The sequence below is a fragment of the Halichoerus grypus genome, chromosome 4 (assembly GCF_964656455.1).
Source record: "Halichoerus grypus chromosome 4, mHalGry1.hap1.1, whole genome shotgun sequence".
Taxonomy (NCBI): Eukaryota; Metazoa; Chordata; class Mammalia; order Carnivora; family Phocidae; genus Halichoerus; species Halichoerus grypus.
In genome coordinates this window covers 156,751,624-156,779,318 of record NC_135715.1, presented here as the reverse complement: position 1 = coordinate 156,779,318, position 27,695 = coordinate 156,751,624, and the positions used below count along the sequence as shown (strand labels likewise).

General features: G+C 43.0%; 1 protein-coding gene across 5 annotated transcripts in view; it reads left to right on the top strand.

Moving 5' to 3' along the window:
• The first annotated feature begins 1,596 nt into the window (after window positions 1–1,596).
• The window catches only part of ANKRD44 (ankyrin repeat domain 44), a 319,460-nt gene continuing 293,361 nt past the window's right edge, over window positions 1,597–27,695 (top strand). For all 5 annotated transcript variants that reach the window (XM_078071145.1, XM_078071141.1, XM_078071144.1 and 2 more), the window contains exon 1: window positions 1,597–1,841. In XM_078071145.1, coding sequence (XP_077927271.1) covers window positions 1,815–1,841 — 27 coding nt within the window. In that variant the 5' untranslated portion in view covers window positions 1,597–1,814. The remainder of the gene's footprint in view (window positions 1,842–27,695) is intronic.

The following is a 27,695-nucleotide window of genomic DNA, read 5'->3' as shown; positions in this document are numbered from 1 at the left end:
AAATGCGATCTATTTTGTGTTTGAAGGAGGACTTGAGAAATATGTTCTGTCTCTGAGCATTACTGAAGATAGAGGAGTGGAAGCCAGGAGCGTACTTTCTTAGCTCCCTTGTCTATATGATCTGAGTCACAATTCCATGGTTAGGTAATAAAGAGGAGGATGCTAAGCAAATGCTACCACTCCCTTCTCCCTTTCCCACATGGAATCTTCGGAGACACTCTGAAAGGAGGAAGAGTCCACATTTGGTCTGTGAATGAATCAAGGGTAGGTATTTGGTCTTAACCCCAAACTCCAGCTCCGGTTTGCTGTTCAAGGCAGGTTTGCTTTGTGGCATGCCAGGAGCACAGGGGGCTACCTGGGAGCAATACCCCAACCCACTTGCCTACTTAACTCTTCCTCCTCCAGAATCTCAACTCTTGTCACTTTCTCAGGGAAGCCTGCCCTCACCCACCAGTCTGGGTCTGATTCCTTTGTCATGGATTTCCTTCAGAAGCACCCCCACCCCCATCCCTTATCAGTCTGTGATTACATTCATTAGTTATGACCTTGTGGTTTATGTAGGACACCCATTGAGACTAGGTATCTTCCCTGTTTATTCTCCCTGCCTTTCATACTGTGCCCAACTGGTATCTGATACAAAGTAGGCGCTCATTACACAGCTGTTGAATGAATAAATGTTTGTTCCAAATTCCAGAAGTATCAACACTTGCTTCGATTGGTGCATATTACCACTGTATCAGTATCCCATGCTGTTTGATAGCTAAGTCTTCTATTTGTTGAAGAGCACGGTAACTGGATTTTGTTGAAATGAGTCAGGACTGGTGACAACACTCAAAAGCCCCATTAATTTAGGACTTCTAATTTAGGACTTCTTTTCTTCTCCAGTAACTCTGCTCCACCTCCATCTCCTCAATTCAAAACCCAGTGTTTGAACTTACCGATGGAGTTTTGTGTGTGCCTAGCTGGAGAACGGGGTGGAGGGGCTAGAGCCCCTGTCCCCCACCTCCCAAGTGTTTGACGAACACTCGCTAAAGAATTACAGTGTGTCCAAGGCCTCCCTGCATTAAACAAAGAAAGCCCCAGAACCACAATCCCCGACCTAGGTGGGATAATTTGGAGTGTTGGGCAGTCTGGTTCCGGATGAGGGCGGGAGGTTGAGCATAAGTGTGACTGACCGAATCTCGCAGGTGAAAGCTCAGGTTAAAGTTGGTGGCCTGTGAGTCACACCCCGAGGCTTGTGTCTGCAAGGGCTTGCTCATCAGGTTGGGTCCGTGTGTGTCCGTGTGTGTGAGATGGGGCTCGGGAGGGCCACGCTCAGCCCCGGGGCGGGGGTGGGGCGTCTCTCACCGCGAACGCCTTCGGGGCCGCAGGGCAGCGGGGCCGGCTCGCCTGGGCGCAGTGTGCAGGCGCCGAAAGCAGGCGGCAGTCTGGCCCCACGGCGCGTCGGGCGCGGGCGCAGGCGAGCTCGGGGGGCCGCGGGCTGCGAGGCCCGGCTGCGGGCGGCAGGAGGCAGCGTCGGCCCAGGCGGCGCGGCCGCGAGCGAGCCAGCGCGCGGTGATGTCAGTGGCGGCCCGGCTGGCAGCAGCCGGTACTTCCTGTATAAAGGCGGGCGGGCTCGGCTGCAAACCCCACTAGCCAGTGTCAGCCTCTCGGCGGGAGGAGGAGGCGGCGGAGGAGGAGCAGGGGGAGGGCTGTCAAATTCGGGAGCCAGATTTTTTTCCCTTCCCCTGGCAATCCCTTCCGCTTTCCCGGCTCCTGGCGTGACATCTGCGGACCGGGGACCTGTATGTGTGTGCGCGCGAAGGAGCGGAAGAATGGCAGTGCTCAAACTCACCGACCAGGTAGGGGGCGGCGGCGCCGGCGGGCGGGACGCGCGGGCGCGGGGCGGCGCGGAGCCCGGCGGGGGGATGGGGGCGCGGCGCGGAGCGCGCCCGCGAGCTGTTTACTCGCAGCGAAGGGGAGGAGTGTGTGCGGCCGCCGGCTGCTCGGAAAGCCGGCGGCTGGGGCTCTCCTCCCCTGCGCCGTCCCCGCCCTGGGCCGTCGGAACTGCGCGCTCCGCTCGGTGCCCGCGGCGCGCCCGAGGGCTGGGGAAGGGGCCGGCGGGCGTCGGGCGAGCCGGGGCGCCGCTGTGCGCGGGTGTGCGCAGCTGAGCGCGGGTGTGCGTTGTCCGCGGGCCCGGGCTGGGCAGGGGGAGGGGAGGCTCGAGGTGCTCCTCCGGCTCCTACCGTGCTGCGCAGCGTGGGCTCCTCCAGCGGGTGCTGGCGGAAGGAGGACGGGTGGATGGAGAGGGAGAAAGGATCGCAGCAGCCTGGGACCTTTCCCCGAGCCAAGCAGGAGACCGGCCCAGACCGCGGCTCTTGTGTGGTCGAGCTGTCTTTATCCTTTTGACATGACATTCTGACTTCCTCTTTAGTCGCCCAGAGGCTGTGTGTGCGTGGTGCGCGGTGGAGACCCTTGGAGAAGGCGCTTTTGATTCTGGCCCGTCTCTCCCGCGAGGCTAAGCCCCAGGGCTCCACTCACAGCAGTGGACCACCCTCTCTGTGCCTGTATCAGTTTTGTTGCTTTCCTGGCTGAGACACCGCACAGGGCAGCTTCGGAGTCCTGGTTTGGAGAAGTGAGGTTATTTGCTCACTCGGTTGACAGTCCTTGCTGTAGGTCTTTGGGATGGAAACACCCCACCTTTGCAGACTTTGCTGCTCTTGGGATATTGACACCCATAGGCGCCCAACCAAGTTGCATGACCAAACTCTGCAGCTCCTTTCACGAAAAAAGGAAACAGCTTGCTTTTTCTCCTCCTGCTGTTTATTCATGGACAGTGAAATGAACACTGTTTGGGGGTCCTGGTAGGCGCAGAGGCAGTCTTGACTTTGACACCCTATCAAACATGCCATTCCTTGGTATGAAACATCTCCTACATCTCGAATGGGGTGCATCAGCTGCCTTGCTGTCCCCAGGTAGAATCCAGCCAGAACATCCTGCGATTTAGATTCAGTCAAGCACCAGAATGATTTGCTCTCATATCTTTTAGATTCAAAATTTGCTTTGTTTTCTCTAAGTATTTACAGGCTTTTTTTTTTTTCCCCCGTGGAGGAGAGATCACTGAATTAACATTCATCTTATCCTCAAATTTAGCAGGAAGAACAGCTGGTAATTGTGAGGAATCTGCTTGTTCCCATTGGTTCCAGAGCATTTAAAAGTGTTTGTAAGTTGATATTAGGATTCTCTCCACCTTTTTTGGTCACATACTTTGACAACTGTTAGACATTTGCTTTTTTAAAAATCTTCCAGTTTTAGTCTGTCCTGGTCATGCCATCCTTGCTGGCCCAAGTTACAGTTATTATACTTGCCTCTAATTCCTAAATCTTCAAAGTACAAAAAATGAATCTAGTGGGCATTATTGTTATAATCACATACACCACAGAATTTCACATAGAATTTTAGTGTTGGAAGAGATGTTAAAGACAATCTTAGCCCAAATCCTTCATTTTTTTAAAATGCAGAACCTGAGATCTGAAGAAGTGAAGCACGCGGTCCTCAAGGACCACAGCTGTTGGCCTGTATTGCTGCTGAAACTAGCTTCTGTCCTGTCTCCTGCCTTCCAGGCTTCTGTGCTTTTTGCCAGAGGTTTTAAGACACCTCCGTCTTCTCATTGGATGTGTTGAAAGGGTTACAAGAAGGCATCCTCTCCTAAATCAAGATCAACACTAGGGAAAAGTATATTTCTTGGTCTTAGAAAGAAAGGAAGTTCTTCTTCTTGACTTATCAGAGTAGGGCTTTCAAAGCTGTTTGTCTTTTTTTTTTTTTTTTTTAAGATTTTATTTATTTATTTGACAGAGAGAGGCACAGCAAGAGAGGGAACACAAGCAGGGGGAGTGGGAGAGGGAGAAGCAGGCTTCCCGCCGAGCAGGGAGCCCGAGGCGGGGCTCGATCCCAGGACCCTGAGATCATGACCTGAGCCGAAGGCAGACGCTTAAAGACTGAGCCACCCAGGTGCCCCCAAAGCTGTTTGTCTTTTAAAATGTTTCTGACTACATCTCCTCCCTTCCCCAAAGAAGCTAGTATCGCTGTGGAGAAAAAGAGTCATATAGCCTGCATTTGGTTCCATCTCCAGATCCATAAAAGGGGTCTAAGGAGTTCTGAGGTTCAGGAACATCTAAGAATTGCCATCCTCTCTTGGGACAAGGCCAGACTGAAGCTGGATGAGGAGGTGGTCTGGGCTGGGTGGAGTTGTGAGCAATGAAGGTTTTTGTGTGGCTTTGGGTCCAGGAAATGTGTGGTCTTTCTTGCCTTATATAGTCTTACCTTTCAGTTTGAAACTAAAATCTTAGATGCTGGTTCATAACCTCACCGGAGGCTTAAAAACCCTTTGCTTAAGTTCCTGCTACAAGAGTTTTGCTCCATCATTGTGGGTAGGGGGGCTGCCTGCTTGGGGTCACTGCCTCTGCCATAGAGTTTGTAGAAGAGTGCCTGACTCTCCCTTCAGCTGCTGGTGAAACAGTCCCTTCCCGGTTCCTCCGTCATCTTTCAGTGCCCTATTTGTGAGCGGATCCTTGATTTTTCGCGATGGCTCTTGGATTTTTAGCTTGATATCCCGATTTCCCTGACACATTCTTATTGTTGATACCCTGAATCACAAGCCATCTTGGTTTGTTTTTAAACCTGCCTAAAGGAAAGAATGTAAGAAGATGACATTTCCGGTCCTGCTGAAGCCGGGGACAGGAGCTTGCTGGGTTGATGGCAGTCACTGCATCTATAGTCGGTCCCGCACCGGCATCTCGGTCATGCACGAGGAGGGACCCTCTCTTCTGAACTCTGTTTTGGGATAGTTTAAAAAAGGGAGAGGCAAATGTGGTTTTTAGTTTTTTTTTTAATTAAGTTACCTTTTTTTTTTTTTACTGTGAGAGGGAACTGGGAGCTGTTGCTACAAACAAACTTAGCATTTAGCACTTCTGCATTTGTAACCGTGTCTCTTCTGTTTTCCTCTTCACACAGCACACGTCATTTTTCTTGCAGTGATATGGGGACCAATCATCCTGGTTTGCCTAGAACTGAGAGGTTTCCTAAGATGTGGTACTTTCAGTGCTAAAGCTGGGAAAATTCTAGGCAAACCACGATGAGTTGGTCACCCTGTGCAGCATAGAACATACTCACCTATGTAATTAATATAATAATGTGATTATTTCCTCCTAGATGGACATTAGGAGGTTTCTCTATATCTTTGATAAAGTGAGCTGATTTTAAATTTGAGAAAGAAAGTTCTGTTTCATATAAATGTAATGCATTTTAGCTCAAGATACCCATGAAACTCTTTGCAGTTTGATTTGTGATTGAACATTTGGGGGCTGCTCTTTATGTCTGGTTAAGGTACTCCAGTGATTTTAAGTGTCTGCTCCTATCTTCAGCCTGCCCTCCTCACCCCCCAAAAAAAGTTTTTCGGAGTTATGATGCCAGAATAGTTAGTTCTTTTGGATCTTTGAAATGTTCACTATTCTTATCAGAATTTGCTAGTGACAGCAGAATGTCACCTCCATCTCAAGGCTGCCTGTAGACAAACTGTGTCAGCAGGTGGCCCTTTTCGGAGCCTCCTGCCTGGAGGCCTTCTGGCTATGTGTCCCCTTGCCAAGTCGTAGCTCACACTTGAATCACCCATCCCCTTTCCAAAGGCAGTGGCAAGCAGCTAGAAATCCTGTAACTTTGAACGCAGGATTTTAGCTCATAGTGTGGGACCTTGGGACATGTTGTGTATTTTATAGGGCCGCCCTCATCCTACCATTGCTCCCAAGAGCACTGGGTTTATAGCAAACACGATGCTGCGGTCCTGCCATCAGCAAAGAAGAAGGGAAAAGAAAGGCTTTATTCTTTGGACCCTTCTTTAGTTGTTTTGCGATCCAGGCACATGATTTGGGGAGTGCACTAGAGGGCTGGTGTTTCCTGGCAGACACCTAATAGTGGCTTACATTTATCGTGATCTCTCGTATGTTGGGCCCTCTCTCTCAATCCTCACAGCCTCACTAGGAGGTAGGTGGCAGTGTGATTCCTATTTTATAGATGGGAAAACAGGAATAGAGAGGCTAATTGACTTGTTCAAGGTCATCCACCCACTAAGCGAGCACCTACCTGCCCTGGCAGTCTGATTGCACAGGTGGGGCTCTAACCACAAGGCTATACTTTCAATAGTTGAAAGGTCAGTGCAGTTGTAGGACCCATGGATGCCTGCTCTTATTTACCAGGAAGCCATTGGGCGAGCTGCACCCCCACGCTCCTCCAGGCTCTTGCTTTTGGGGCCAGACCCAGTCCTGTCCGAGTCAGGAGCTGCTCCGAGGCCTCCGGTGTTGCCAGACGGGGCTTATCCTGTTCGCTTCTCCACCCCCCCCCCCCCCCCCGACCCCATGCTGAAAGACCTGTTGATTGGTAACTTGGGGACTTTTTTCTTGGTCATTAACAAATAAACTGTGATCACTGTAGAAAAATCAGAAAGCTGGATACGCAAAAAGAAACAGTTAAAACCATCTGCAGTCTCAGAACTACTCCTGACATCTTGATATAGAAGGAAACTTCTAACCAGGTAAAATCTTTAAACTTTCCACATGATGATATCAGTATCTTTCTCTTGACCACAAAGCTAACAACTATTCTGGCTGATTTTTCCAAATAAACTGAATTTATATGTCTCTTAAATAAATGACTGGCTGCGGTAGTGTAAACCCAGCAGCACATACCTTTTCTTTTCTTCTCTCTTTTTTTTTTTTAAGATTTCAACTTTTACTTCCTCTTTTCCTCTAAATAGAGAGTAAATATAAACTCCAAAAAGCACAATTGTTTGTGCCAGAAACAGGACTGAAACATTCTTTAAAAAGATTTCTATTTCAACAATATAACATGAGTTTCTATAGGCCGAAGTATAACATGAAATAATGTAAAAAATAGTGAGGAGCTGGAGAGAAATAATCCTGTGGTTCTCAAACTCGGTAAGCTATAGCTCTCCTTTTTTTTTTCTTTCTCTTTTTATTCATTTATTTATTTATTTACTTACTTATTATTTATTTATTTATTTTCTCTCTCTCTTTTTTTAAAGTAAGCTCTTTGAACTCACCACCCTGAGATCAAAAGTCACATGGTCTACTGACTTAGCCAGCCAGGCGCCCCCTCTGGCTCTCCTTTTTATTTTCCTCAAAGAAGTTTCCATATTGAATCTCAATATATAAGAGATTGGTGGCGGTAGTGATCCCTGAGGCCCTTTCAAAGATTATTTGGCATTAAGGAGGGCACGTGGTGTGATGAGCACCGGGTGTTATACGCAACTGATAAATTATTGAACACTGCATCTGAAACTAATGATGCACTGTATACTGGCTAATTGAATTTAAATAAAAAAAAAAACCCGAAGATTATTTGGGTTTAGTATTATTTGAAAGCCCCTTTGTATGAGAAAACTCCTGGTGACTGATTCAGTGTTCTTTTCCTGACATACTGTGTTCTCCAAAAACAAACATTTATGAGTATTTGTAGACGATTAGGAGTTACATAGAATTTGGATGACCATATCATTTTTATTCATTCTGGGACAACTTTGAGAATGATGGGGGTACTATTGAATATTAAGCTGGGAAGATAGGTGTGAAGCAGGTCTGTCCCAGGTAAACCTGGACACACGGTCACATGACATAGACTGTGTTTGCCACCCCAGGCTTGACAGTAAGTGGACTAGTGACTAGTAGGCTAGTTTTTTTTTTTTTTTTTCGAGTCAGGTTTACACTGGAGCAGGTATTACAAAGATGGCTTTATCACCTTACCCAAGTCTGGAGTCGGAAAAATGGCTTCTGTTTCATACATCAGTCCGACCGGTTGGGTGAGGGGTTGGAGGAACATTCTGGCTCTTGCTGCTGAGGATGGGGGGAAATGTAATAATCAGTGATCAATGTTTGCTAGGGTATAAGGTAAGGGAGAGATGGCCTCTGTTGTGCGTTAGCCAACCCTTGGCAGGTCACATTAGCCTCTGCCGGCCTCATGTCCTTCTTTGTAAAATGAAGAGGTCAGACCAGATGCCTTTCGGGTGTCTCGGCTCCTGCTGCTACCTCTGTGACTCAGTCCCTCTGTTTACAGTTTGTCCTGTAGTCTCCTTCACAGATGTGGCCGTGGAGGCCGTACTTGCAGATGGGCTCCAGTTTAATTTTCTGGGTAACAAAGCCAGATTCCAGAAGAAGGTTTTAACCAATGTCCGTGATTTAGGAACGGGTTCCTACCCTATGGCCACCCGCCCCCCACCCCCGGCCCCCCATTTGATAGATCATGTGAGGTTATTTATTTTATAAAGCATCAGTTTTATTGAGTATTCCTTTAGCACCCTGTGACCAACATCATATTTGCCTTCTGCTGGACTTCAGAGGTTGAGAGAGCAGGTGTTTTCTCTCATCAGTGTTCAAGTCTGTAAAAAAGTTGGTAGCCCAAGAGGTTGAAATTAATGATCATGACTCTAGTTTTTCATTATGATATTCATAATTTTTAAGAATCTTTTTATTTGCCTCCTCTTTTGAAACTGAAAATTTATTTAGCACTCTGTTAATTGGATCAAGCAAATAGGAAGTCTGTAGTCCACCTTTGGGCTTTTTCAGGCTTTGCTAAGCCAATAACGCTTGCTTGTATTTCTTGGTCTTCATGTGTCTGCAATTCCCTCACTCCCACCCTGTGAGTCATAAGCATCCCAGTGGAACTTTCTAAGTTATCTTTAATACCAGGAGACTATTTTGCCCCAGGGGAGCCTCCAGAGCTCTTGGTAAAACTAGAGGGATTTGTAGGAACATCTGAGGCCTAGACGTGCAAAATTTCCTCACGGTTCCAGTCTGTCTCAAAGGTTTCAATGTTTAAAAAATAAAAAAAGGTCTCAATGCTAAATTGCTTTTGTTTATTTTCAAAATAATACTAGATCAGAAGACTGGGATTCTACTCATGGTTCTTTTTCTAATAATTGTATGGCTTTGGGCAAATCCTGGCCTTAGTTTCTTTGTCTATAAAATGGCGGTGGATGGGTGGAGAATCCTCTATATTCTTTCAAGTTCTAACAGTCTAAGAGAATGCCCCAGATATCTCGTCTCAATTCGTGGAATCTGTTTTGAAAAGTATCTGCCTTCCATGAACTTCTGTTCTCTCCCCCACATTCTCTCCCCCCCCCCCCCCCCCACCGGGTGATGGTGGCAGCTAGAGTTGACCAGCTCTGAGAAACACACTTACGCTCTGCCTAAAGGTCAGGGGTCCTTTCCCCAAGAATGTCATCTTCTAGCATCTCCAGCAGCTGGGTTTCAGGGAGGGACACAGAACCCCTGGGGCTGCACTCAGTTTGGCCCTGTGAGAATTCCCTAGAGCTTCTTGCTGGACAAGGGGAGCAAGCCTTGCAGACCCCGTGTTTATCTATTATGAGCTGTGCTGAGCTGGTGCCCACTTTAACCTTTCTCAGAGATGCTGCTTTAGCAAATGGCCTGAGTTCTCCCTATAATCCTATTTTATTGAACTCCATAATAACATCTGGGTCTAACAAGTCTTTTTTCCCAGTGTTGGACCCAGGGATTGGGTGCAGTTGACACAGTGACCACCGTTATGTGTAGATACACTCAGTCTGTAGACGCTTGTTTTGCTATCTAGTACTGGCAAGATGAAGAGAAAGATAGGAAGGAGAAATTCAGGTAAGTTGGGACAAATCAAGCAACCCATTATTGTTAAACAATGGCCTCCAAAAGTCAGGGGTGCCTCCACGCCAGGGCTGAGTAGGATGGCTTGTTGAGTTTGGGAAAGAAAAGATCAGAATTCATAGTTCTTTTAGAACTCTTTAAAATTTTCATTTTTGTATATTTTGAATATATGTTATACCCCAGTACTATAAAAATCTTCTTCGTTCTACTTCCCACTTTTGACCACCTGGCCAAACCACCACTTGGACTGTTGCAGCAACCTTCTGACTGGACTTGCTCACCCAGCCTTGACGCTCTGCTCTCAGCGTGGCCATCAGAGTGATGAACTCTGATGCTCAGATCATGTCCTTTCTCCACTCAGCGCCTCCCATCTCACCCAGGGGAAAAGCTGAAGTCCTAGAGTGGCTCACCAGGCCCCCTGCACCCATCTGTCCAGCCACGTCTCCTCCTGTCTCTCCCTGGCTCCTTGGCTCCAGCATCAGCCTCCTCACCGTTCATTGAACATACCAGGCGCCATCCTGCCTGCAATCCCTTGATGTCCTGCTGCCTGTGAAGCTCTTCCCCAGAAGTCCGCATGCCCAGCCTCACCCCTTTCAGATCTTTACTCACATGTTACCTTCGCAGTGAGTCCTTGCCTGACCTCCATATATCAACTGCCTACGCCACATTTCCTGTCGCCTTTCTTTGCTTCCTCTCCGTAGTACATATCCCTTGTACCATACATTTTGTCTTTTTATAAAAATAAAAGCTTATGTGTAGAAGAGATACAAATAACAGGGCAGAGTTTTTTGTTGTTTCGTTAGCTTGGTTCATTCACTGCTGTAACTTCAGCACTTAGAAACAGTATAAGGCACATAGTAAATGCCAATAAATGTTTGTTAATTGAATGATGTAAATATCGTGTGTGTGTGTGTGTGTGTGTGTGTGTATGTATCTACATGCTCAGATGTTTTTACTCTTTAGGTGCTCAAATAAAAAAACTTAAAAATACTTCTACAAACAGAGCTTCCATCTGTACACTGGGATATTGGATTTCCATTCAAAGGAAATTCAGAGTAATCTTTCTGCCCCATCAAAAGATAGAAGATCACATATTGTCTTCTTTTCTGGTTATATTTCTCCTCTTTTTAAATTGAGCTTTCGGTGGTGGGGATGGGTTAGCACCGTAGTTGGTTCTCAGTGGGTTCCATTTCTTTATAGGGGAGATATCAGAGTGACACTAGGGAAAGGGAGATGTGGACCCCAAATATTATGGGAAAGGATGCTCAGACCCATAGCAAAGTGGATCATCTTTTTTTTTTTTTTTAAAGATTTTATTTATTTGACAGAGAGAGACACAGTGAGAGAGGGAACACAAGCAGGGGGAGTGGGAGAGGGAGAAACAGGCTTCCTGCCGGGCAGGGAGCCTGATGCAGGACCCTGGGATCATGACCTGAGCCGAAGGCAGACGCTTAACGACTGAGCCACCCAGGCGCCCAAAGTGGATCATCTTTTATGTATTCAAGCAATCAAAGTCTGTTTAATAAACTCCATTTCCAAGGCAGTGACTCTGGTGGAGTCTTCTGTCCCCCTCCCACCCCCACCCCCCCCCGCTTCCACAAAGGATAAGAACAGGTACAATAAAATGGTGAGAAACCAGAGAGAGAATTGGGAAGGAGGAGATAAGACAGTAATCATGCTTTATGTTATTTAATCCTGACAACATCTCTACAAAGGAGTGACTGTCATCATTCCACTTTAGAGATGAGGAAAATGAGAATTGAGAGATTAAGTAGTCTCTTTAGGGTCACATGACTCTGGGGTTCACATGTGCACAAACTTGTCTCCAAGGTGCACATTCTTAGCTGTTGTGCTTCTGGCCTCTTGAGACAGGCGTAGTAAGTATCCCAAGAGGCGCTTTTCCTCATGGAGCTTATGGTGTTGTTAGAGATGGTATCGCATGCCTTGTGCAAGGAAGGCCCTCATCAGATGTTCACTGAATGCACGTGGCAGATGAAATAGCTGTCAAACCAGGTATAGTGCAGGTTTAGACTATATTGTGGGGTACATATTAGGGATGACAGAAGTCCAGAGATGGGCATAGTTACTAAGAAAGGCATCAGGGAGTTGGACGGAGCCCAGAGATCCTTGAGGAAGGGAATGATGTAGACAGCAGATGAGGGTGGAAGGCATCCTACATGAGTGATGTGCCATGTAACCGTCAGGTAACCTGAAGACTGAATTTACTGAAGCAGAGGGTTCCTACTAGGAAAGCAGAAGAGGAAAGGAAAGAAATATTCAACATGCATACTTGCTAGGAGAGGTATTTGTGTTTTAACAAATCTTTCTTACTTGAGTTTTTCTTTCTTTCTTTTTTTTTTTTTTTTTAAGGATTTTATTTATTTATTTATTTGTCAGAGAGAGAGAGAGAGAGCACAGGCAGGGGGAGCGGCAGGCAGAGGGAGAAGCAGGCTCCCTGCAGAGATGTCAGGACCTTGGGATCATGACCTGAGCCGAAGGCAGACGCTTAACCGACTGAGCCACCCAGGCGTCCCTTGAGTTTTTCTGATAGGTACTATGTGTCCTCTCCTGGAGACAAAAATTGTGTTTGGAAAAACATTGTTTCCATGTGTTGTATAGGCATGATTTTTAAAAAATGAATTTGTGTTCCATCTTGTTGTAAAAGGTATTGAAGCATAAGGTGTGGTGTTACTGCATGGGTCCTTCTGTCTCTACTATACCCCCTGCTTGAATATTGTACACGTTCTTCTTGTGGCAACATTTCATGTATCCTGGAGTATTGAACTTCACTGAAAGAGGCTGGATGGATGGTTTTCATGGTTCAGGACACTGACAGATTAATGTAGTAGGTCTGGAGAAGGACTTTTTTCAACCTTATAAATTTTTATTAAAAATTATTATTATTATTATTTTTTTTATTTACGACAGAGAGAGACACAGCGAGAGAGGGAACACAAGCAAGGGGAGAAGGAGAGGGCAAAGCAGGCTTCCTGCTGAGCAGGGAGCCCAATGCGGGGCTCGATCCCAGGACCCTGGGATCATGACCTGAGCCGAAGGCAGACGCTTAATGACTGAGCCACCCAGGTGCCCCTATTAAAAATTATTTTAAAAAATCCAGACTATGGGGAACATACAGGAAAAAATGATTTCATTTCTTTAAAAAAATCAATTGCAAATTGCACTACTAGGTATTTATCCAAAGGATACAAACATTGTGATTTGAAGGGGCACCTGCACCCCAATGTTTATAGCGGCAATGTCCACAATACTCAAAATATGGAAAGAGCCCAGGTGTCCATCGACAGATGAATGGATAAAGAAGATGTGGGTGTATACATATAATGGAATATTACTTAGCCATCAAAAAGAATGAAATCTTGCCATTTGCAACCACGTAGATGGAACTAGAGGGTATTATGCTAAGCGAAATAAGTCAGAGAAAGACAAATATCAGATGATTTCACTCATATGTGGAACTTAAGAAACAAAACATGAACATAGGGGAAGGGAAGGAAAAATAAAATAAGGTGAAAAATGAGAGGGAGGCAAACTATAAGAGATGCTGAACTCTAGGAAACAAACTGAGGGTTGCTGGAGGGGAGGGGGTGGGGGGATGGGGTAACTGGGTGATGGGCATTAAGGAGGGCTTGTGGTATAATGAGCACTGGGTGTTATATGAAACTGATGAATCACTAAGTTCTACCTCTGAAACTAATAAAAAAAATCAATTGTGAGATAAAAAAGGGAGGGGGAGGGGAAATATATAGATCAATGAGAATTAAGGCACATATAAACTAATTGCAGCAAACAGATTTGGATCCTGATTCAAATAAACACATTTCTGCGAGACAATTGGGGAAATTTGAATACTGTCTGGTTATTTGATGCTTTGAAGTATGAATATGGTATTGTCGTTATGTTTAAAAAGAAAGTCTTTATCTTACAAAACAAAAAAACAAAACCACAAAACCTTAGCATTTGCCCAGGGCACCTAAATATTTTAGTGACTCACTCTTTTTGGAAGCTTTTTTTTTTCCTTTCAGTTTATTCCTTCCTCCTCCCTTTGTGTCCCTTCTAAGCTTTCTACTGTCACCCTGATAAACTGTCTTCAGTAGAGATGTTAGAATCCTTTTTGATTGTCAGAAACGCACACAATTCTGCTAGTTTTGTTGCCTACAGAAATAGGCAACTAACTCTGAATTGGTTGTGAGGCTCACCCATCTCTTGACTTAGTTTAAGTGGCCCTCATTAACTCAAGGTAGATGTTTGAGCATCTACCTTAAAATCCACATCTTGGGTGCCTTTAGGAAGACCTAGATTTAGCTGTCCTGTAGAGTTATTTCAGTGGAAGATATTTCCAGGGGAATTGAGATGTTAGAGTTGCCCCAAGTCACTTTGTGATACCACTTTTTCTTTTTTAAATTCCAGTTAGTTAACATACAGTGTTCTATTAGTTTCAGTGTACAATATAGTGATTTAACAGTTCCATACATTACCTGGTGCTTATCATGATGTTACATTACTTTTTTAAAAAAAGATTTATATTTTATTTGAGAGAGAGAGTGCGCACATGCACAAGCAGGGGGAGGGGAAGAGAGAGAGGGAGAAGCAGGCCTCCCTGCTCAGCAGCAGGGGCTCCTGAAGCGGGGCTCCATCCCAGGACCCTGGGATCATGACCTGAGCCAAAGTCAGGCGCTTAACTGATTGAGCCACCCTGGTGTCCCGATGTTACATTACTTTTAAACCATGTTTCTATTTAAACTGGGTAGTTTTATTTATATGTATTTTTAAGATCTATTTATTTTAGAGAAAGAGAGAAAAAGAGTGTGCTTGTGTGTGAGCGGGGGGAGGGGCTAGGAGAGAGGGAGAAGGAGAGAAGCAGACTCCCCACTGAGCGTGGAGCCCCACCCGGGGCTTGATCCCATGACCCTGATATTATGACCTGAGCTGAAATCAAGAATCTGAGGCTTAACTGACTGAGCCGCCCAGGAGCCCCTAAACTGGGTAGTTTTAAAAGACAGCAAGCAGTTATAAGGTCTCAGTTTTAATGACCCTTGTTGCCACTCCTCTTTTCTTACCTGAACAGGCAGTAGGTGTTGGTTGGTGCCCCCAAAGCTGAGATATCTTTGTTTATTTCTACAAGTGTGAAAATCCTTCCATATCCTTTTTTTTTTTTTTTTTTAAGATTTATTTATTTATTTTAGAGAGCATGAGAGCATGAGGGAGCTCGAGCACAAACAGGATGGGTAGAGGGAGAAGGAGAGAGAATCCCAAGCGGACTCTGTGCTGAGCTCAGAGCCCTACGTGGGGCTCAATCTCACCACCGTGAGATCATGACCTGAGCCAAAACCAAGAGTCAATCACTTAACCTGCTTAGCCACCTAGGTGTCCTCTTCCATATCCTTCTTAATGGAGCCCGGATTTAAGAATAGATCATAGGCTTGAGAAATGGCCAGTTGCAACTTGAGTAAATGATATTGTCATGTGTAGTTCAGAAGCCAGTTGACTAGGGTTTTGGATGCTTTGGAGCCTCAGTATAATTAAGTCTTGGGGCCCATCAGGTGAGTGCAACATTTAGTTGCTAATTCTACTTTTCTTAGCAGCCAGGAATAAACAATCTTATTTTGAGGAGCTCTGCTCTTTAGCAAAGAATCTTGTTTCAAAGTCCCAGGGTACTCTATTACTATATATACAATGTTTTAAAATGTTGTGACATCTCTCTGAACAGTATCCAAAAATATTACGTGGGCGTGGCATAGTTAAGAGAATACGGAAGTTGATGTCTGAAGATCTAGACTAGAGGTACATCTCTGTCCTGACTAGGTGGGTCAGACACAACTATGACTTGCTTATAAAATGGTTGTAATAATACTTGCTTTATGGGGAAGTTGTGACAATCAAGTGGGAAAAGTCTTTGTACAGCAAGTGGCCTATGGGCACTCGATAAATAGTCCTTGAATTTCTGATTGGTTCTTCATTTGTCAAATTAAAGACTAGTCCTCTAGGGTCAATTTCAGTTCTATGAGAACATGATTTTAATTATTTTTTGTTTTCAATTTATGACCATTTATCTGGTCTTTTTAAAAAATTTCTAACTTAAACAGCATTGGTAGAAAATGTTTCTGTTTGTTTTATTTTTGTGTGAAATCTCCATACTTAGATTTGAATTGTATCATTTTGGTTTCTACAGCTTTAGGAAGTGCATTTTTCTTTCATTTTGGTTTTAATGAATGAATTGACTTAGTTTATTAGACTGAAGAATTTTATGTTTAGATAGATCTAGGAGAATAAATGTGTGTTGAAAAAATTATGAGGAGTTTGCAGTCATTCTTGATTTAAGTTGTCAAAAAGAACTGAAAATTACTTTTAAGAATGCCACTTCCTCTTCACAGAAGTATAAAACCATGTCTTTTTGAGGAAGTGTGTAAGAACAAAATAGTTGATAGGGCAATCTTCGTAAAAAATCATCATGGGAGAATTTCTGAGAAACATAAAAGTTTCAAGTCTTGAATGAACATATAACAGGATAGAAAGCCATACATTTCTTTGAAAAAGGTGTGATTAAAAAAGTCAGAAGAAGGATTCTTTGTAAAAAGTCACTTTAATTTGGAGTCTGTTTTTTTCTTGTAAAACTATAGAATGCAATTTAAAAAGGAGGTGGATGAAACATCATTGGGTACATGTGTATGTTTTAATTCTTTTATTTTAAAAGATTTTATTTATTTTTTATTTATTTAAGATTTTATTTATTTATTTGACAGAGAGATACACAACGAGAGAGGGAACACAGGGGGAGTGGGAGAGGGAGAAGTAGGCTGCCCGTGGAGCAGGGAGCCCGATGCGGGGCTCGATCCCAGGACCCTGGGATCATGACCTGAGCCAAAGGCAGACGCTTAATGACTGAGCCACCCAGGTGCCCCAAGATTTTATTTATTTTTTTATCATCTCTACACCCATTGTGGGACTTGAACTCACAAACCCTAAGATCAAGAGTCTCACGCTCCATTGACTGAGCCAGCAAGGCACCCCATATATGTTTTAATTCTAAGATGTATTTCATTTTGAGGTATATCTGGTTAAGGTGTAGCGCAAAATAAAAAGTCACAGGAAAATGAAAATGAGAGTAGTACCAAAAAAAAAAAAAAAAGTAGATTAAGGAAAGAAAAATAGGAGAGAAATACATTTTTTAAAAAATAAAGAGGAATGCCTGGGTGGCGCAGTTGGTTAAGTGTCAGACTTGGTTTTGGATCAGATCATGGTCTCAGGGTGCTGAGATCAAGCCCTGCTTCAGGCTCTGTGCTCAGTGTGGAGTCTCTTTGAGTTTCTCTCTCTCTCTCCTTCTACCCCCTCCCCATACCACGCGTGCACATGCTCTCTCTCTCTCTCAAATAAATAAATGTTAAAAAAAAAAAAAAGAGAGAGGGAAGGAACTGAGAATGGAGGGAGATGACCATGTTACTTTCCAAGGTGAATGTTAGAGACGCTCTTGAGTTTAAACTAAATTGGTCATTACCTGCTGTACTCTGCTTTTAAACATAAAAATTTTTAACATTGAGCATTGCTCTTCAACCACATTGACACTTATTTCTTGGAGTTCTAAGATTGGAATAACCAAAGTGAAGGGTGTTAGTTAAGCTACAAAAGAAATGACCAGTACTATGTGCCCAGAAGGCTGGAAAAGAATCAGGCTGATGGTTATTTGGCGCATCCTGTGGGTCCTTGCTGCTGATACTGAACCTTCAGAATCTGAGTAGTGACTGGCCGATAAGTTATTTTACACGTGGGAAGGCAGGTATTGGAGGCTGCTGGGACTAGTAACTAGGTTCCTGTGATATCTCTGGTTTTAGGTGCCTACTGCCTGTCCTTGTGAGCTGAACTCAAGGACATTCCTTGTCACTTCTTTATGGCTTCAGTGGGCTTTTCCAGAGATCTAATTCTTACCTCCCTTTCTGCCAGAATTGGCTGTGAGACCTGGCAGACATTACACCTCTCTGGGCATCAGTGTCCTCTAAGGAATGAGGACGTTGGTTAGATGAGCCAGCGGCTTCTCCAGTCTCTGATGGCTCTCCCCCGGAGGCTGGCAGACCACTGTCCGTCCCCATGCTGAGTCCAGCTCGAGGCCTGTTGGTGTTGGGCCTGTCAGCTAAGAATAGTTTTTACGTCTTTAAATGGTTGAACAAGATCAAAAGAATAATATTTTGAGACACATGAAAATTATATGAAATTCAAATTTCAGTGTCTAGAAATAAAATTGTATTGGAGCCCAGCCTCCCTCATTTGTTTATGTATTGTCTGTGGCTGCTTTGCGCAACCCCCCCGGCAAGGGGAGTTAGGTAGTTGCCACAGAGCCCGCATGGCTGGCAAAACTGAAGACATTTACTATCTGGCTCTTTGCAGAAAAAAATGTACCAGCCCCCACTCTAACCCAGGCACAGGGACCACACGCCTCAGAAATTGAGTGCTGTCTTTGTATTATCTGTGCTGTACTTTGATCTAGATTTAATTAGATTAATATGGTAATTCTCGCTTCTATTATTTTCTCCAGGAGAAAGTAGAAGCTTAGTTAGCTTTCTTAGTATGTTTTTAATTAAAAAGAAAAATCCCCTCTTAAAACAATAGTTTGTTTGTATTCAGACTTTTTTTCCTCCCTTTAGGAATCACTGTGGAGAAGGAAGCCATATGTTTGTATTTTAAATCATTTGCCTTTTAAACTGGATTTTTAAACTCCAGATGTGGACTCAGGAACAGTTAAAATGTACTTTTGATGTTCTCCAAGAGCCATGGTGGGGGAGGAGAGCTTTACCTCTTATAATTGAGAGTGAAACAGAAATCTTAATATTTTCTATTTCCCATTGTGTGCTAAAAATACTATTTTTAGTTTCTTTGAGTAGATAGTTTAGATTAATATGGGGATGGAAATGGCTTTAATTTTATGGAATGCCAGTTAGAGCAATTGAGTAAATATATTTTGAAGATACACTCAATTATTACAAATGGAAATTATAAAATTAAAACATAAATATCAATAATATCTACTTATCTAATATTTCTCACTACTCTAGAGAGTTCTCTCTAAAGCTAAGTCTGGTAATTTCAGCGTGAGTTATGGGTTTGGGTGAGTGAGTGAGTGTGTGTATGTATGTGTGTGTTTCCAGTGTTCACGTCTGCCTCCCACTCTTGGACTTCCAAAGTCATTTGAGTTATTCTAAAACTCCTTCTCGGCCTGGCGTCCCTTTTGTTCTTGGACGAAGATGGGCACCTTGAACTGGTTAGTGAGGGGCGGAAGGGAGGTCAGTCAACACATGTGATCTTTCGTCTAAAAGTTAGCTTTATTTTTCTCTTTTGATTCTCTAGAGAGAAAGAATAAGACTGAAGACACTTGTTGATAAAGATTTGTGAAGAAATTCACGTAGTGTATAATTTTAGAAAACATTGACGGTCAATCAGTACCTAAGCCCTCTAAAGACCTCCCACATTTTCTGAGCAATATAAATTATCTAGAGGTGAACACAGTGGTAAAATTCCCATTTTTCAGAGGGAAAAACTGAGGCCACTGGTTGTTATTTGGCTTGCTGACTCTTAGTGGGGGTAGAGATACTGTTTTTCCCAGCTCAGTCTGAGGTGCGTTTCATTTGCCTATCCTATTCTTAAACGGCACTTGTAAAATCACATGTCATTTCTACAGTTATATTTAGGATATAGCCTGAAATACTGGATAAACACCCTGTGATAGAATACTGAAGTCTGCTGCCTGGGTAATTATTATGTGGGTCTAGTATCATATCATTTGCATTATCTAGATTAGAATGTATCACCCACTTCAAAGTTGGTCTAGAAGAGGGAGCCCATTGTGTACAGGGCCAAAAGAGTATTGCCTCATGGTTCCCCTTTGGGTGAAGAACTTTTTGATATGCAGAAGGCCGTGGAGCTTTCGTTCTTGTTTGAAAACACTTGTAACTGGTAACTGTATTGAAACGCTAAGGCTTTCCCACGCCCTCGCCCCCCAAATACCTTCACAATGTGCTCTGTTTTCTTTTTTAGAATTTCATGAGCAGTATCTGGAATTGCCATCTTAAGTGAATGTTTGTCACAGAACTGCCTGATCTTGAGATGGGTCTAAATGCAGATGTATCTAATGAGCACTTTCATTTTCCTTCTTACATGGAAGGGGGTGAGTGTCTCTGTTGAGCCTCTCACTTCTGGTTTTAATCTGTTTTTAGCTCCTTGATTAGTGTGTGGCTTGGGAAGGTTGGCGCTAAGCCATTTATTTGCTGTTCACTTCTGGGGGAAATGTGTTCACCCCTACTTTTTAGGACACAAGGCTGTGGTTCCCCTGAGTTTAGGTTAGTGGTGACTGTTGAATGAATGAATGATCCTGTGCCACTTTCTGCTGCTGTGTTTCCTCCTTCCCGGCGATCATTCTCACTTCCTCACTGTTCACCTTCTTTCCTCATCCTGCAGTCTTTACCATGAAGACAGGACGGATAGGACATGATTCATTTTTTTGTTATATAAATAGCCTGAATGAAAGGATTGGTGGTGGGAAAAATTGCCACTTTTTTTTTTCTTGTTAAATATGTACAATCAAGAATTGTGTGACTGATAGCTCAGTGTGTCCTGACATGAACAGACCTGAAACAGCTCCCTCCCGGTCTCCAGTCAAGAAGATCGTACAAAAAGAAAAGCTTGCTTATTATTTTATTTTTTTGTAATTGCAAGAGTTTAGACTGGCTTTCACTGGGACAGCTGTTTAAAGACTTGCATAGGAAGTGACTGTTTATGTGGGTTCTTGGTTTAAGTCTCTAGCTTCGTTGAGCCCAAGGGAGGCAGAATATGATTCCCAACACGGATCCTGGGTGCATCCACCCCGGGCCATCTACTGATGCTCATGAGCAGCTCTGCAACATTTTACCCCCAACTTCCACCTCCAAGAGGGTTTTGCAAACTGTGTATGCCCTCACACAGTTTTTAGGTTGACATCTGAAGTTTTCCATCGTAAAGTTAGAAAGGTGCAAAGGATGTAATTCCTGGCATAATGTGAATATTGACTTTTAAAATGAAAAAGTTGTATCACTGTTTGAATTGTATTGAATGGAATTTAAACACTATTGTTTTGTATTGTATTGAATTGTATTGAATGGAATTTAAACACTGTTGTGATGTGCCGCATCATCACTTACAAAACACACAGGCAAGCACTTCTGTAATAGTTGGAAATTTTACATTGTTCCCTTTTCTCCTTGAACTCATACTTCCATTCTACTTCCTCACACAGAATTTTATCCAAATATAATACATTGAAAACCCCCCCAATTATCCTGTGATACTTTGCAATAAGAATATGATCCTAGGGTGCTAAGCGTTAAATAAATTTCTGGGTTGAGTTTATCTTTGTCATAATTATTATACTACCACTCATCAAAGCATAAATATATTACAAAGACTGATAAATTATTAATAAAACATGCAAAATAAGACATTCTTATTAGAAGTGTGTTTCTTGATCTCTTGATGAGGATTACTTTCATGTCTTAAATTAGTTTAGGTATTTATGGATACCCTAACTTATTGCCGGAATGATGAGTAAAGGAAATTAATTGAAGGAGAGGAGGTGTGAGTTCAAGGAAGTTCTCCTGACTCAAGTATTTTGAAAACTCTCTTTGCTACCAGGACATTTTTACACCTTAGGGGCAATTCCCTTGGTCAGAATCAGGAGGGGTGAGAAGTAAATCTACCTTTTGAGGGAAGATCATGAAGAGGAAAGTGTGAACAAAGAACAGTGCGACTCAGCCACAGGCACGTGCCTTTTGGCAATGTGTGCCTCAGCAAGCTGAGGGTCTGGAACCTGATACCCACAGAACAACCCGTGCCTGCAGACCCTTCACAAAGTCTTCATGGACTCCAAAGCTCCAAGGCTGCCTGTGTGCAGCCCACTCTTCTAGAGAGGCGAGTCTGGGAGAGCTGATGTCATCACAGCTGGTGGCCTGCGTTCCCGTGCCTTCGTAGTCCCATCAGTTGGCCAAGTACGGGTCACTGGGTCACCTCAAGTGGGAATGACAGACACGTTAGTCAAGTCTCATGAGCAGTACAGATTGCCTTTCGAAAGCGTGTGCTTGCAGTTTTGAAAAATTAGGCTAGTATATGTTAAAACTTTAACTTTCAGAGGTAAGGTAGAGGGATATGTAATAGGTCTTTATATATATTCTTCCCTAAAACATGTTTTAAATTAACTAACCATTAATTAACTAATTCATTAACATTTCTTTCATGATCTCTGTGTTTCTGTAGGACAATTCTAGTATGTAGATACTTGATGAAAAGTCGGTTTTGTGTGCATGAACGTTTGGGCAGCTTACTTCTCCAACATTTGAAGCTTTATTTGGTGTTCGTGAAGACTTCCTCTCAGGCATGTTGAATCTGGTTTCTGTGTGTCCTCCTTATATTCCACTTTGTGCAACTGATTGAATAATAGCAGGATGTTAGTAATGGAGTTCCTCATTAGATTTTAAAACTTAATTAGAATTTGATGTATTCAAAAGCTAATTTCTTGTATTTAATATAAGACCCAGATCCTGCTTTATAACTGATTTTTGGTAAACCAGTTGCTTGGGGTAGTACATCTGACAACTACTTTGGTTTGTTTGTTAATTCCTTTTTTTTAAGATTGTATTTATTTATTTGACAGAGAGAGAGAGAGAGAGAGAGAATTGGCAGGGGGAGCAACAGGGGGAGAGGGAGAAGCAGACTCCCTGCTGAGCAGGGGGCCCGATGCGGGGCTTGATCCCAGGACCCTGGGATCATGACCTGAGCCAAAGTCAGACCAGACACTTAACCGATTGAGGCGCCCCTGTTTGTTAAGTCCTGAATTAGCTAACAAGTCCCCCGATTTTGTAAATGAAAATTGATATTATATCTGGACAGTTACTTTACAAAAAAATGAGGTGAGATGTCTAGCTATAAGATTCAAACTGATTTACGCTTGCATGTGAATGTTGAATGGATTTGTCTGGCTTTTCTGTGCAGTGCTTCACCAGCATTAAAAATGGTTCTTCAAGGAGAATGCTGGGATCTGATGACTAGTGTTGCTGGTTCCTCTCTAGCTCAGCTCTAGACCAAACAGAAACATGCATTCTCTGCCAAGTATTCTGTGACGTCACAAGGCAGGCCCTACAGCACCGTGGCTTTTTCTTATACTTTTCCTTTTCTGGCTGAAGGAGATTTAACCTCTTTCTTGACCATTCTACACCTTTTTTTTTTTTTTTTTTTTAGTTGGAGGATATCTATAATATTATATAGGACATTAGTAGTATAAAATCCTTTTAAAAAATAGATTTTTAATTTTTAGAGCAGTTTTAGGTTCACAGCAAAATTGAGCAGAAGGTACAGAGTTCCCGTATACTCCCTGCCCCCCCAACTGACCCTGCCCTCTCTCCGTTCCCCACTATCTATGTCCAAAAACCAGACTGGTGCGTTTGTTACATCCATGCACCTGCACTGACACATCATTATCATTCAAAGTCCATAGTGTACATTAGGGTTCCCTCTTGGTGTTGTACATTCTGTGGGTTTTGACAAATATTTAATGACATGTATCCAACATTATAGTATCATACAGAGTAGTTTCCCTGCCCTAAAAATCCTCTGTGTTCTGCTTATTCACCCTCTGTCCCCCCTGACTCCTGGCAACCACTGATCTTTCCATTATCTCCATAGTTTTGCCTTTTCCATATAGTCATATAGTTGGATAGATTCTTTTTAAAAGGGATAAAACAGGATAAGAAAATTTTGGAACTTTAAGGAGTCTTAGAGTTGGGCCCCCTGCTCAGCAGGGAGTCTGCTTCTCCCTCTCCCCCTGCTAATTCTTTCTCTCTCTCTCTCTGTCAAATAAATAAATACAATCTTAAAAAAAAGGAATTAACAAACAAACCAAAGTAGCTGTCAGATGTACTACCCCAAGCAACTGGTTTACCAAAAATCAGTTATAAAATTATATTAAATACAAGAAATTAGCTTTTGAATACATCAAATTCTAATTAAGTTTTAAAATCTATGTGGCCTTTTCATGCTTATCAAAGTTAGATATTTTCCAATAGTTTGAATATTTTCCAACCTGTTCAGCTTCACAGGCAAAAGAGTACTTCGCACTGTTTAAAATCAAGTTAAATATTTCTGGGAGAAGTAAAGAGAAGCATTAAAAAAAAAAAAATCAAGGTGGAGGAAGTAGAAGGAAATTCTTTCTGTCCTTAGGAATTCCTTAAAGATTTCTTTAAGCCAACTTTGGTTGCCATTTTGATAGCATTTCGGGAGATCTTGGGTTAAATAAAAAGAGATTGCTTTCAAATTGAGAGAACTGGTATTAAATAGAAATATGCTCAATTTTATTGCAAGGTGGAGTTGGAATCTATTAAGGCAAAAGACGTTTGGAAGGATAATGTGCTTTAATAGTATCGTTGGAGAACTCTTGCAAAGCAGCAAATGCAAGTATGTACATTCTGTGGGTTTTGACGAATATTTAATGACATGTATCCAGCAGTGGTCCCACCGAAGTGTTCTCTTCCTTGTGCACAATTGGTCAGCTTACCATTTTATTTTATAAATTAAGGCGGTAGCACTCTCGGGCTCCCCCGGAGTTAGCTGTGGGTCAGGCATGTCACGTGGCGGATGGAATGGTCGAATGACTTGCACTGTCACTCAGTGATAAAGTTGGCAGAGGGCTCCCAGAGGTGACTACACTGAAACCCCTTCTTTGTATCAGAATTTGATACTGTTATCATTTTATTGATTTCTTTAAGCTCTGTACAGGTTCTAATCTCAGCCATAAATGGGGTTTTGTGTTTTCTTTCCTCTTTGTTTTTCTGTAACCCATGTAACCAGGGTCTGTTTTGCAGGAACTTGTGAGGGGGGCATGCCCGAGACTAACAAACAGGCCAAGTCTTTGGGGCTGTGACACTAGGCTGTTAATAGCGTAAGAGACTCTTGGTTGTAGAAGTAAGTCATAAAGCCACAGAAGGATGTAGGTTCTTGAGAAAGTAAAAATCTACTTAGCATGTTTATGAGAGAGTAGTGAGAGTCATTACCCCTTTAGAGCCAAGTATTAAAGCTCCAACATCCAGTTAGACTATTTCCGATAGTTTGGCAAGTCACTTTAACCCATGGCTTCCTACACTTTGAACCCATTTTCTCCGGTTGCTCCAACGCAGGCAGGCTGCTGTGTATGGATCATAATCCAAAAGAGGAACAGGTGGGGGCTCTGTGCCACAGGTAGCATTTTATGGCATTGGACCTGCTTCATCGGTTAACTCTTGGCCGCCATGGTCCCAGCCCCATTCCCGTAGCAGGAGGGTTTGTGGAACTTGTTGGTGGACGTTTCTGCAGTGTGACCCATCAGGGGCCACAGGCATTATGTAACTCAAACTCTCTAACTTTTTATCGCTTCCTGTGGAATGTGTTGTGGATGGATTGAGGGGTTTGACTAGAGACAAGTGGGTGATACTCAAACTCGCTCAGCAGGTGAAGCTCCCGGGTGGGCGTTGAGATGCACATTGCTTGGCGTACCATGAAACTGGAAGACTACCACTTCTGTCTTATGAAAAAGGCCCCACATAAGAGCAGAAAATAGATTTCTCTTGTGAGTGTTGCTGGTCTTTAGATCTTAAAATTTAACAACTTAAAATTGTGTAAGGAATCATTTCTAGGATTTTGTTTCAACACACACGGGTAGTTTTTGACTACATGTTGCCTTAATTTCTTGTTGGCTCATATGGTGATGGATGCTAAGGTTTTAGAGGAACTAATGGGAAAGTTTACAAAAGAGCAAATGTCTCATATAATTTTATTATTATTATTATTATTTTCCTTTTGAGAATTGGGAAAAGAACACCATTGCTTGATATTCATGGGTAGGCAACTTGGACCTGGTCATAGAATATGGATGTGTTAAGGGATGATAGTTGGAAACCTCTAGACCAAATGGCAGGGAAAACTCAAGAGAAATCCTGATAGGCTGCCAGAGGCCCAGGACCCTTGTTCATTCTCTTCATGTTCATTCTCTTCATGTTCTTTGATGTTGCTTGCAAATGCATTTCACTAAAGTGAGTTCCATCTCTTAATGGCACAAGGTATAGATGTCTGTCCATGTTTGGAGGTACTTTGGGAGTTGATCTTATACCAAATGAACAGGTTACACATTTGTTCATATGAGGATACTTTATTTTCTCCAGAAAAATGTAGACATTTCAATATTTTAAATTATATGAAAACATCTTAGTTTTAGTTTGCCTGTACCCTTCAATCCAGCAAGGGAACAATGTCCTGGACCTCTTTTGGAGATAATTGTCTGATTGTCTATTCATTTTCTTCCCCTTGGCGAACTGCGAGTTACCTTGCTTAATTAAAACTAGAAAACCATTGTCAGCCCTTGTATAAGGCACCAGCCCCTAGGTAATTCACATCAAATTTCTTTTGAGGCTTGTAATTTCCAAAACCAGCAATAGGATGTAAAGTGTGTCTTTTGCTGAATCTAGCAGCAGATGTGTTTGTAAAGTGAGGAAATGGTGTTGCTAACTCGCTAACTGTATTTTGAGGGATAATGTGATGGGGTATAGTTTGACTGGTATTTCCTCTATTAAAGAAATGCAGGCAAACTTCTTTCCTTGGAATTTAAAATGTATATATTACTCTAAAAGCCTCCTGGGAATTTGAAACTGCTACTTGCTTGCTTATAACTTTCCCTCATTTTCTTCCCAGCAGTGGAAAGGAAGTTTAAATCTTGTTTAAATCTGCAGTAAACTTCCTACAGCATGAGACTCGTTGGTCGGTGCTAATTCCAAATCCGTGTTGGGTCTAAAAATCATACAAAATGGTTCTGATACAAATGTGGAGACTGTACTGTTGACCATGTTTTCCGGGGGACTGTATTACTTGGAGGCGTTAGAGAAAGACTGAAGAGGCTTGGTGAGGGACAGTTGCTGCTGGTGTGTGTGTAGTTTGAATGCTAAACTGAGCAGTGTATAGTAATAGGCTGGTGGCAGGTAGGCGGCTGCGTGTGTGTTAAGAGTTTGAGGATGAGTCTGGCATTTGGAGAGAGGTAGTTTACTGTTATCTATCTATCTATCTATCTATCTATCTATCTATCTATCTATCTATATCTGGAGAGAGGTAGTTTACTGTTATCTATCTGTCTGTCTATCTATCCATACATCTATCTATTTTTGTCATATGTGGAGATTGGATAGAGGTAGCTCACTCAGTTCCGAGACTTCCAGGTGGGGCTGTTGGGGTGGTTTGGATAGGGCATGATGAACCCTGGGTGTGTATGGCAGACCCAGGGGCCACCCTGGGAAGTTGAGGGGCACAACGTTGGGAATGTTAGCAGGTTGGCAGGAGAGGGATTGAGCCCAGCTTTTTACCTTCCTTTTACATTTGGGGAAGGTGAAGGTGAAACGGTCAGAGTGGAATGAGCAGGAATTAAGATAGTAGTTAAACAGTGGAAGTGGGTGAGTTCTCCGAGTAAGAGGAGAAGCCAGATGGATGATCAGTGAGAGGAGCCCCTACTTTTCTAGCCAGAGAACACACTATGGGTGTCTGCTTTTATGAATTAAAAATACAGCAGCTTCCAGATTATTGTTTGGCAAGTTAACCAGTGGTGTTCTATATCTGTTTAGAAACTTTTGTAATTCTCTTAGAAGAGTTCCTTGTAGATTTTTTTAAAGAGAAGGAAACATCACAGGAATACATCTATAGACGAGTATTTTTGTGTAAGCTTCTAAGCTTCACTTAGATTACCCCTCACCCAGGTTCATTTCTCCTGCCAGCACATGGGGACTGGTGACAGAGGCTGGTGACCCCTTCTCAGAACTTGGTTGTCCTTCTCTGACCAGCCCAGGTGACACCAAACTGTACTGGTTAAATTTCCTTACAGTGAGGCCTAAAAATTTAAAAAGCCCACTATGATGAATTCCCCTAGGAACAAACAAAATGGCATACAGTTTATTTTTCCACCAATAAATACTT